The sequence below is a fragment of the Sodiomyces alcalophilus genome (assembly GCF_042370955.1).
Source record: "Sodiomyces alcalophilus JCM 7366 unplaced genomic scaffold ACRALscaffold_2, whole genome shotgun sequence".
NCBI classification, from domain to species: domain Eukaryota; kingdom Fungi; phylum Ascomycota; class Sordariomycetes; order Glomerellales; family Plectosphaerellaceae; genus Sodiomyces; species Sodiomyces alcalophilus.
In genome coordinates, this window is record NW_027263533.1 from 8,513,434 (window position 1) to 8,526,061 (window position 12,628).

The 12,628-nt window shown below is 38.5% G+C and overlaps 1 protein-coding gene across 1 annotated transcript; it reads right to left on the reverse strand.

The window, feature by feature from the left end:
• Window positions 1–1,266: 1,266 nt before the first annotated feature.
• On the reverse strand, window positions 1,267–10,904 carry ACRALDRAFT_208417 (uncharacterized protein; the record flags this gene model as incomplete). Its single annotated transcript, XM_071022448.1, has 5 exons — window positions 1,267–1,314; window positions 1,363–1,402; window positions 1,448–1,461; window positions 1,618–1,675; window positions 10,894–10,904. 5 exons carry the CDS (start codon window positions 10,902–10,904, stop codon window positions 1,267–1,269), a joined length of 171 nt encoding a protein of 56 aa, XP_070878274.1.
• Window positions 10,905–12,628: the final 1,724 nt, after the last annotated feature.

Here is a 12,628-nt window from a genome sequence, read left to right on the forward strand (position 1 = left end):
TCACTTTTATAAAGAGATATCTAAAGATATTTCACTAAAAGACTTATATACAGTATATACCTTTCTAGGCAACGAAATAAATATAAATACAACTAAAAAGACACTCTTTATAAGCTAACTGCTATATACGAATACAATACTAGAAAGGTATAATAAACGAGCTCTTAAAAATGTAGATACACTATGTATTTATAAACAGGTCCTAATACCAAACCCTGAATAGGCGTTAAAAGAAGATATAAAGAAATATTAGTAAGAAGTAGGAGCTTTACTATATCTAGCTCTTTACTCCAGGCCCGATATAACCTATGCTGTTAATAAGTATACCCGATATATAAGTAACCCCTTAAAGGAACACTTAATAGCACTAAATAGAGTTTAGGCCTATATAAACGCAGATCCTAATATAGGTCTTCTATATAAGTATAAAAGAGATAACCTATATATATACGGTTACTCTAATACCAGCTTTTCAGATATTCTCAAAGATAGAACGTCTACCTTAGGATATATATACTATATAGCAATAAATAATCCTATCAGCTAGACCTTATCGAAACAGAAAGTCGTTACTTTATTAATAATAGAAGCCGAATATATGGCTCTGACCCAGGCTATAAAAGAAGGAATCTATATATATACTCTATATACTAAACTCATAGATAACCTTAATATAAGGTTTAGTAATAATAAACCAAGGATTCCTACTATCCTTATAGATAGCAATAGTGCTAAAAAGGTCGCTGAAAACCCGGAATTCTATAAAAGAGTAAAGCATATCGATAGATAGTTTTACTTCTATAGACAATTACTATAGGAAAATAATATAAAGGTAGTATATATAAACACTAAATATAATATATGCGATATAATAATTAAAGGGTTACTAAAAGAGACTCATAATACACTCTGCGGCTATATAAACCTGGGCTATAAAGACGATACACTACCCGAATATAATCTACTACCTTATAAAGAAATAAAAGAACTTAAATACTAGGTTTTTTACCTATAGACAGGTCTTCCTAGAATAAAATTAAAAAGGGTTTTTAATTTTTTCCCTTATACTATAATAAAGATAGAGGTTTTCCTTTTTTTCCCTCGCGTTAAAAATATAGACTATGAAATAACTAGCTAAGCTACACCTGTTATATAGGAGTCAGCTTACGGGGGGGTATTAGTACTATACCCAGAAAATAAATAGATCTATATATAGTATAGTACGATATACGAAACCTCCTATAAGTCAGGGACTTCTTGAGTCGTCTAGCGTCCTCCATGGTCCTCCCGAGTCCCCCAGAGACTTTCTGAGTCCTCCAGGACCACAAGTGGACCCACGGACCTCCAGGTAGGCCCACGGACCTTCAGGCAGGCCCACGGACCTTCAGGTAGACCCATAGACCTTCAGGTGGACCCACAGATCTTCAAAACCTTCGGGGGAACACACGGACCTCCCGAGCTCTGCAGGAACCCACGGACCCTCGCCTATACTTCTAGGGTCCGGATACTAAATCAGTAGCTTAAATACACCGTAGGAAAGGGTTATATATACTAGGCTGCCCGCCCCCGTCTTCCTTTCCTTTCTCTCTCTCTGTATCTTACTTCTATAGTCTTCACAGTGTTCCACAATTCAAACTGTCTCTTTTCCTCTAGATCATCCTCTTCCGTTCCATCTCTTCGTGACCGTGATAAATTATCTATTATATAAATACGGTTACTATTATTCTATAATAACTAAGCAGTACCTAGTATAAAGTCCGGGATCTAGCGACTAATTATGATAGGAAAAACGCTAAAGGGTTAGCGAACTTATAGCGATATATTATTAATAGCCGCGGGTATACGCGATATAACGGCTAGCGCCGGTGCTATCACCAGCCTTATTAAGGTAATCGATGCTAATATAAGCGTATAGTCGGGATATATAAAATAAATAAGGAGCCTTATCTCTAATAGCCGACTCCTATCTATTATCGATATTATATTAAAGCTCTTAGAGAGCTATAGTAACCTATAAATTAACTGATAATATAACGGCGTATAGTCGGCGGCTTAGCTAACGATATTAATAATAAAGAAAAGATATAATAGAAAACATAGTTAATTATTATTATTATTATTATTATTATTATTATTATTATTATTATTATATATTACGCTGTTTTTACCTAATTATATAGGCTAGCCTTCTAGGCGATAGTCCTTCTTTGATTTAGGAGGGGGGAAAGCCGGTTAGGATAAAAACCCCTCCCCTTATATAGTGTAGTATAGGTATTCCTAGGGCGGCCGCTACTATAACGCTATACGGCTATATATTAGCTCGGTGCGTGTTCCGGATCTTACCTCCGGTATAGTGGCTAACGGGGTGTCTGCTATCGGGTTTCGCCCGCGTTAGGGCGGTGCGTTACCGCTCTACTAGTTCTACGGCCTTCTAACCCTTTTCGTTCTATATTATATAGTTATCTTTATTACGTTCCTCCTTTATATAGTCCCCTTTATTCTCTATACCTCCAGGTAGGGTACGGTTCTCCTACACTACTACTCTGCCTATCCATTACTACCTTATTATAGGCGCCGGAAAAGCGATCGCGCCTGCCTTCCCTTATAACCGCCCGGTTATAGGAGCCTTTTAACAGAAAGTCCTTTTCTAACCTTTTTCCCTTTTTCCTCCTCTCTTTGCTTCTTTAAGCTATCTTATTAAAGTAAGTTCGGCGCTATCCTCGCGGGCAGCCTACGTTATCTATATACCTAGTTCTAGCCCATTTTGTTTAACCTAATATCCGCTTAATCTAAATAACCTCCGTTATTAACTAATCCTCCGGTAATAGCACTAATAGCGCCGGTAACGCCCCTACTCCGGCTAGCCCTGCTAATAAGAAGAATATACGTTATCTGTATACTATCCCTATATATATAACGCGTCTAATTTAGATAGGAACTAATTGCTATAACCGTCTAAGCCTCCCTTTATACTCATGATATCTCCGCTATTATAGTTAATCCACTAGTCGATAAATACCGTAACGTTACCGGTACTGGGGCGCGTTACTACCGTTACGCTAAAGGAAAAAGAGAGGGTTATAAGTCGGTGCTAGTAACTTATCGTATAGTACTAAACCGGTTAATATAAACCCTTTATTATATTAGGATTAATAATACTATTACTATAAGTATTAATCGCGGGGTCGCTATATAGACTTCTACTAATTATCTTAGACTCGTTATAATTATAAGGCCGCCGGTAAGTATTAGGTATAAGCTCTATACGCTAGCCGTAGCTCCTAGTATCGGGCTAGCGCTACCGCTTATAAGCGGCTGGTTATAAGTTGTTTATAGAGTGAGGCCGAATAATTGAATTATCTAAAGCTAAGGAGAAAAGAAGGAAAAGGGGAAAACTCTATAGGTGCTTACGACCTAAATATAATATCATAGCGACCCACTAAGAATATACTATGATTAGTTAGAAGATCCGGTAGTCTACCGGATTATCTCCACGGGGTTAACCTATAATATTACCCCCCTTCCCCCTTAGTAAGTAGTTACTATTCGGTATAGGTTCGTAAAGCGTTATTATTTAATTAAATAACGCCTCTTTATTAATTAAATAATAACCTCTAGTAGCTTTTTAACCTTAAATAACTTCTCTATTCGTTAAAGAGTACTCGAGGTAAGCCTTTATAGTTATGCGATTAATTAGCGTTCCGTGTAAGGGTGTTATTATAGTTCGCTAGGTCGTTCCTGCTATATAAGGATCCTTATACCGCACCTTCCTTATCCGAATAACTTACCTAAGCTAATAATACTAACTTTACCGTTATCTCTATTAGTCTGCTTTTCTTCTCCTCTTTAATAATATCCATTACTATCCATAGTACGTTTTGTATCGACTATAACTCTTTTATACTCTGTGCTATCGCGCTAACCTCCTATCTCCGTCCTTTAGAAGATATTTAAGTTTTTAGGATTATCTCCGGCCCTTAAGGTACCTCTTCCTGTTCTTAGCGTAAACCTTGTATAACGTTTACTAACTTATATATATAATATAGGGGGCTAATAATAATAATAATAATAATACCGGCGAGGAGGCACCTACTCCCGCCCCGGCTAGTAAGGAGATGATTACTCCTACCTTAGTTATAGACCGCCGCGCCTAGCTAGCCCAAGCCGCTACGGCTAAGGGTAAGCGTTCCGTGGGCGAAGCTTCTATAAAGGTTAAGAGCCCCGTAAAGCGCGCTTATAGAATAAAATATCCTCCTAGAGGGATCCGTTCGGTCTTTTACTGCGGTTATATAAAGGTAATTACTAATAGCTAGGATAGGCGGCGCTACCGTAATTAGTCGGGACCCGGATTAAGGATACCCGACCCTGAATACTATAACTACTTAAAGGGCGGTTATAAGTATATTCCTCCTCCGTTTAGGATAAATAGTCCGTTATTAGTACTCCTAGAGGCGGTAAAGGTAGTTAATAACGACCCTTTCTATAGCCCTAAGGCGGTAGAGGCGCTTATAGCGGCTTATTTAGCCTTCTAGAAGGCGTCCGGGGTCTTAAAAGAGGCTTCTAGTATTTTATAGGAGGACAAGCCTATCTTAATACCTATTAACTCAGGAGCCGGTAAGCCTCGCTTATCGGTATATATTACCGCCCCCCCCGTAAGGACTCCTATATCGTGGTAAGTGGACCTATACCTATCACGGCGCCTCCTATTATCGTTATGCCCGTTACTAGTATAACGATTACCTTTATAGGGGTAGAAGGCCTACGCCGGCTTAACCGGTTCCTATAGGTAGTTAAGAACGTTATAGGGGTTATACGCGTCGAGGTAGAGGATGTTAAGTCCTTTAAGGGAAAGAAGACGGATAGGTAGGCTAAGGTCACGGCTTTTACGTTATCTCCTATTATCACGGAAAGCGTTAACGGTCGCGAGGATATTTATAATAACGTTAATCTTGATATATAAACCCAGTAGCTAGGGGCGGGGCTTATCCGCCCTGACTTAATTAATATAGACGGCCTTACCTTATTCTAACCTTTATTAAATCCTTACCGCCTTTGTTATAACTCTTTTTCTTTTCGTAGCGTTTGCGTAGTCCGTTATTAACTTTAATCGGGCTATACTTCTTTTCGTAGAGGTCTAGGGCAGTTAATTCTTATAAGGACTCCGTCGGTTCCTAAGATATCTAGGCGTATCCTTCCTACTTTACTAACGCCTCCCTCTTTACGCCTCTACCTACCTTCCTATTCCTAGCGTATAAGATTTCCTCCACCGTCTATTCGTCTTCTTTAAGACCGTTATAAATTAGTCCGGGTTAGGGGTCGTGTAGGATTTAGCTAGGAAGCGGGTCTTCGCTTATATATCGTAGGAGGTCTATATAAAACCTTAGGTATATATTTAAAGGCACGTCTAGTTCTATAATATACGGGTTAATAACCTTAGTAACCCTATACTTCTAGTATAGCTAGCTTAACTTACGCGACGGTTATAGGGTAGAGTAGTTCGCGACCGAGAGCTATAAAAGATCGCCTTTATAAAGGCGTTCGGCGGGGATATAACGCTTATTCGATAACTCTTCTTATTATAGCTATATAGCCGTTATTAAGGCTTAGGCTAACTTTATAGCTTTGTAGAGGCGGCGAAGCAGGTTATAGGCTATAAACTCCTAAGCGTTACCGCTTAGTTCCTTATAGATCTGGATCGGGTCGATATAGTATCCGTGTTTAAGGAAGAACGGACTTATCTTAGTAGTAAAGCTCTCCCGGTTATTTAACGCTAGTTAGGCGGCGGGTAGTAACCTACTCCAATCGTCCTAGGCGTAGTAAATAAAGGCTTAGAGGTATACCTATACTTCCTAGTTCGCTCGCTTAGTGGCTTTATTAGTTTAGGGGTAGTAAGCTATACTTAATCGCTATTCGATTCTAGCTAATTTATAAAAGTATCGCTAAAAGCGACTTATCTAGTTAGAACCTTTATTATTTACGATTAAATAAGGTATACTATAGAACCGAAAGTAATAGTATAGAAACCGTTTAGCGTAAGCTTCCGCCTTTATAGAGTCTATCGCTTTAAGGGTAATAGCCTTTATAAGTTAATCAGTTATAACCTATAGGTATCTACACTTCTTCTCCTTAATAGGAGGCAGATCCGTTATAAAGTCTATTAATAGGTCGCTCCTTCTTTATTTAGGAAACGGGAGTGGCTTTAAGAGTCCTTATTGAGCGTTCCTTTATATATAGCTCTAGTTATAAACGTTATAGTTACGTATAAACCTATATATATCTTAGTGTATTCCCGGCTAAAAAAAGCGTCTCGCTATAAGAGTAATTATATTATCGGGCCCGGGATAGCCTTTAATTATAGAGTCGTGTATAGATTAGATTACTTATATTTATAATATACTCCCTTCTTAAGCTCCTGGCACCTATAGGCGATCTTAGAATATTAGTAGTCCTTATAAGGTAGTCCTGTATTCGGTAATCTAGGCTCGGAGGCCTAATAAGGGGGGGAACTATCGATTACCTTTAGATACGGCTTATATAGCTTAGCGATACTAGTTATCTTCTTTTACCGTGGTGTTCTATAGGTATTATAATTCGTTATTAGCTTTAAAGACTCGTGAGTATTCGCGAAGGAGGCGGATCCTTAAGGGGATTAAGGTCTCCGGGATTAGCTATATATATTATGCTTATTCCCGTTTATCGGAGAAGTCCTTTAGTTCGTCTTATTCTCTTCGCGGGAGAGTATCGGCGGTATAGTTATCGGCGGCCTTACGGTATTCTAGTATAAAGTTAAACTAGGCGAGCTCGCTAGCCTATCGCCTTTACCTCTTATTAAGTATCTTCTTTATTATAAAGTACTCTAAGGCCTTATAGTCGGATAGGATCGTAAAGCGACTATAACTTAGGAGCTCGGCTCTTTAGTATATCACGTAACTTATAACCGCTAATATCTTTTTATTATAAATAGGGTAGTTATACTTAGCTTTAGTAAGTCGCCGCGAATAATAGGCGACTATATAACGATATCCTTATTCGTTTTCTTAAACTAATACGCCGCCTAGCACGAATCCCGAGTAGTCGGTTTCCACGAAGGTCTTATTACTTAAGACCTATTATTATAGGACCGGTTCTTCTTAGAACCTCTTCTTAACCTCTTTAAAGGCCGCCTATTTATCGGGACCCTAGGAAAACGCTTAGTCCTTCTTTATTAGTCTTATTAACGCGGCCGTGATTTAGGCGAAGTTCTTTATAAATATACGGTAATAGTTTATAAAGCCTAGGAAGCTTTAGACTCCCTTTACTAAGGTCGGGGCTTCCTATTCTCGGATCGCTTTTAGTTTATCGGGGTCGCACGAAACACTCTAGCCGGCAGTAACTATAAACCCTAGGTACTTTATAGTCTTTACGCTAAACTCATACTTTGCTAGGTTAAGTGTTAATCCTGCGTCGCTTAGCGATTATAGTACTAGGTTAACCTTTTTCTTATAGTTGCGTAGAGATCCGCTTAAGTAAATCAGGATATTATCGATATATATGGTAATAAAGTCGTTAAGGTAATACTATAGGGGCTTATTAATATATTATTAGAAGGCTGCAGGGGCGCCGCTAAGTCCGAAGAGGTATACTAACTATTTAAATAAGCTAAATCGGGTTCGAAACACTATCTTCGCTTTATAGCCGGCTGCTATTCGGATCTTATAGAACGCGGCGATTATATCGAGTTTTATAAACCACTTAGCCCGCTCTAGGTTTCGGAGTATCTTTATAATTAGTAGGAGAGCATAACGGTCTTTTTAGGTAATCGTATTTAAGGCACGGTAATTATAATAGAATTATAGCCCTCCTCCTAGCTTCTTTATAAATAGAACCGGGCCTTTACGGGCGGAGCTACTAGCTTATATAAACCCCTTATTAATTAGGTCGGTAAGGGTCTTCCGTAGGACTAATAGTTCTTCTCTGGATATATTATAAAAAGGGCGCTAGGGTAGTTTTGGTTCCTTACCGTTAGGCCTTTATAGAAGGTTTACTTTATAGTTAACTTTAGGTCGGTAAGGGGGAAGGTGGTTCGTTTATAAGTCGGAGAATAAGTCTAGGAATAGTCGTAATATCTCCTCGGGGATATACTTCCGGGGGTCGGCTAAAGACTTGCCTTAAAGGGCCTTATCGATATTGTTAATACTAACTATATAAAGCGCGAGTTCCTCTTTATTAAACCATTATTTCTTTTATAATTAGCGTATAATACCAGTAAACACCGACCTAGTTATTACTTAAGCTCCGCGGATAGCTTAATTATTATCGGGTTCTTTTTCGCCCTAGAGTCGGATATCTATCCGAGCTACTCCGTAGTAAAGGCGATATCTTTTTATATAATAGGTAATATCGTTATATTCTATCTATAGTTTCCCTAGGAACACCTTATAATTTAATCCTAGTATTATATAGATAAATAATTATTATATATATCCACTAATCTTAAGATCGTATACGGTAATACCGGAACTCTTAGTAGACCCTATAGTGTCGGAGAACCCTAAGAGGGGTCTTCTAGTCTTAGCGATTAATAGGAGGCGGAGGGACTTTATAAGATATTCACTTATAGCTACGTAATAGTTATATCTAGTATTTATAAAAGCGGTAATTAACTTTTTATCTATCCGCGCTTATATAAGAGCTAAGTAACTACTACGCGACTATAATATAAACTCTTTTAAATCCCTTTATCCCTTTATAGTAGGCTTTAGTGCCTGTTTTCGTACTAAAGCTATTCTTTTTCCGAGTCTTTATCGTTATCCGTGACTCCTATATAGATCGTCTTATTATCCGAGGCCGCTAAGACCTTCGCTACCCGGTTCTTTTTATAATCCTCGGCGTCCTTTCTTTTAAGCGATATCTCCTAGTAAGGTATCCTTTTTTCTATAGTTATAGCACTCTCTTATCTCTTTCTTCGTAGTCTATACTCGGTTAACTCCTCCTATCTTTATATTACCGTTATAATCACGCGCGTAACTATTATTATTATTATTATATGGCGCTTAGCCGAACCATGGCCTTATAGCGAGGGCTTCGAGTCTCTAAGTAATGCTTTATACTTCGGTTACCTAAGTATAGTAGTTATTTAGTAGGTTCGCGGTAATAAGGGCGGTATAGAGGCGATTACTAAAAGCTCCTTCTAGGAATATAATCTTTATAGTATTATCCTCTTAACCTTTACCGGTAATAGTAAGCTATTATTCGAAACCGGGTATAAAGCTTCCGAACGCTTAGTCCTCGCGCTAGTATAATATTCTTAGGGCGTTAGCCGTATAAGGTTATTTGTTAACGTCTTTATATATACGCTTAAGGTAATTAAGGAAGTCTTCGGGGTCGTATTAACCGTTAGTTCCGCCTATAGCCTAGAAGGAGGCGGTAACGCGGCGGGGAGCTTTGTTTAAATAGGCGTTAATAAAATACCATTTCTCGCGAGGGCTCTAGAAGGCATATTAATCGAGTAGGAGCTTTTCGTGAATCTCGGATAACTAGCTCGCGTACTCTAAGCGTTTACCGTTAAACCTTTATAGCAGTGGAAGTGCTTTAGTCCTAAGGTTCGAGATAGGCGTTATATCGGGCATAGGCGTCGGGACGGGCGGCTAGGAGCCCTGTATAGTCTTTTCTAACGGTATAGCGAGATAAGGCGTAGCTATATATTATTGGTTTTATATCGCTTATAGTAGCTGATTAATAGCATCCTATTTTTCTTAGATCTAGGTGGTTAACGTTACGACCTGAGTCTATAGAGGGTTAATAATCTCCCTCCTCTACTCCGTAACCTTAGGCGACTCGCCTGCTAGGCGTGATGGAGCGCCGGGAGGTGGATTAAAGTAATAGTCTATCTCTATTAGCGTAGTATATAGGCGTCGCTAAGCTTTAGATATATAAGCGGCTAGTTATAAGTTATTTATAGAGTAAGGCTGAATAATTAAATTATCTAAAGCTAAGCAGAAAAGAAGGAAAAGGGGAAAACTCTATAGGTGCTTACGACCTAAATATAATATCGTGGCGACCTACTAGGAATATACTATAATTAGTTAGAAGATCCGGTAGTCTACCGGATTATCTCCACGGGGTTAACCCGTACCACCGCTAAAGCTATGCCTATAAACAATCGTCCTATAACCTAGGCTTAGTTCGCTAGAGTTAAACGAATAGTTAAGAATATTAGCTACTAAATAATAGGTTAGCTTTATTCCCGCTATATTCCCGCTATTAACATGCCTAGAACCTTAAGATCCCCGCTACCGCCGATTCTACTACCTTTAGTAAGGAGGAAAATAGTGCTAATAATAACGAAAATAAGGATAATAAAGCCTAGGTAAAGCAAAATACCGGTAATAAGGCCGCCTAGATAATAGCTAATATAATAGGGGGTTAGCTATATATAGGCGCGGCGCCCCCTAAAAGACCTATTAACGCCTATACCAATTATACCCTTTGCTATATTCCCGTGGTTATCCTTATATCGTTATTATCCCTCCGGGGTCTAGGGCCTTTACTAGGCGGAAACCCTAGAGCCTGCCTACTTATAGGAATTATGTCGCTACCGCTCCTGCCCGCTTATAGTCTTTAAGGGCGCGGAGCTAGTCTGCCTTACTCCTTAGCTCCGCTCCCGCTACGCCCTATAATCCCTCCCGTGTCTAGTAATCTATATCTATACACTATAATACGATATACTCGGCTATTTCTGCTCCCCTATCTATATAGGGGTAGCGCGGTATTACCGTACCGGGGACGCCGTACTAGAAAGGGAATTTACGGAGGCTAAGCTTCTCCGTCCGTATCTATATAAGGATTAGGCTCTAGCGTTTAGAGAGTCCATTATATTTCCTGGGTGCCGTCTTTAAGAAGCGGGGCGTCCACGCCGCGGCCATGCTGCTATATTATCGCTGGCTCGTGTTTTCCTATCTATACCACTACTCGTCGCGTAGCCTGTGTTTTAAGTCTCGTCCTGGGTGCCACGTCTATACCTAATCCTTTAGGTGTTCCTATCCCCCTGGCGTGCGCCTCTTAGGGCCCCTGCGCCTAACCCGCGTGGCCGTGTCGGCTATAGTTCTGGTTATTATTAGGAATTTCTCTATAGGGGTCCCCTCCGTGCGCTCTACTATTTTCGTAACCAGGAGGTTACTATAGAGGTTAAGGGGGGGAACGCCCGCTTCCGTCTCTAGGACCTTAGTTATAGTGGCCTTATAGGCGCCGGTTATAATACATAGGCACCGAGCCTATTCTGCGGCGAGTTATTTTATAATGCCCCTAGGCGTCTTACCCTTCTCTATTAGTTAATTATATATCGTATACTCGGCGATTATAACAATAACTTTTGATAAAATGGGCTACGAGTAGTAGGCTGTACAGGCGGAAGAAAGGAATCAAGCAAAATAGCTGTTGAATTCGTAGATCCGTAGGATTACTGCTTGTTACGCAAACGCGTAGGTTATGTGTAAAGAGCTGACTTCTGGAATTTCTTCTTGGATCCGGGGCTGGCAAAAGACCCTGAAAGATTGGGTGGCGACTGTTACGTCAATAGCCTACGGGACGGTTATCACGCCACGTTATTAGCTTAAGTAATAACCGAGATATCGTATTTACGATACCTAATGTATATATATAATATATATTATAAGCCAAGTATATATACACGTATAATACGTATAGTATTATAGTATAGGTTAAGCTAGTTATAAAGTAGACGTCTAGTTATATAGCTATAACTATATACTGTGTATTTTGACTTAGATATTATACTTATGATTATTATGATTATTACTTATTACGAGTATAATATTAACACCCCCCCGTAAGTTGACTCTTATATAATAAGTGCAGCTTAGTCAGGTTATATATATAGTTATGTTATAGCGTAGTAATCCTAGTCTATCTGAAACTAGAATACATAGAGGAAAAATTTGAAAGAACCTCTTCTTTTTATTTCAAGGGAAAATTCAAAAACCCTTGTTATTATTGTAGTATATTGTTTAAAGGAAAGTTCAGAAAAACCTTTGATATCCAGGAAAACCCGAAGTTAAAAAACCTAGTTATTCCCCTTGTAAAGAACTAATAATACCAAGTATTAAAACCTAGTATTTTAATTCTTTAATATTACCATAAGGCGGCAAATCATACTCAGGCAACGTATCGTCCTTATGACCTAGGTTTATATAACCGCAAAGAGTATTATAAGTCTCTTTTGCTAAACCTTTAGTTATTATATCAGCTATATTAAATTTCGTATTTATATATACGATTTTTATTTTATTATTTTGTAGCTGTTGCCTGTAGTAGTGATACTGCCTATCGATATGCTTTACCCGTTTATGAAATTCAGGGTTTTCGGCGAGCTTCTTTATACTCTCACTATCTATTAAGATAGTAGGAATCTCGAGAGTATTATTATTATTATTATTATTATTATTATTATTATTATTATTATTATTATTATTATTATTATTATTATTATTATTATTATTATTATTATTATTATTATTATTATTATTATTATTATTATTATTATTCTTATTTTCTACCTAAGCTTTCCACTCTTTTATAGCTGTTACTACCGTCGTTTCAGACTTGTCTAAGAGCAGTTATGCCCACAGAA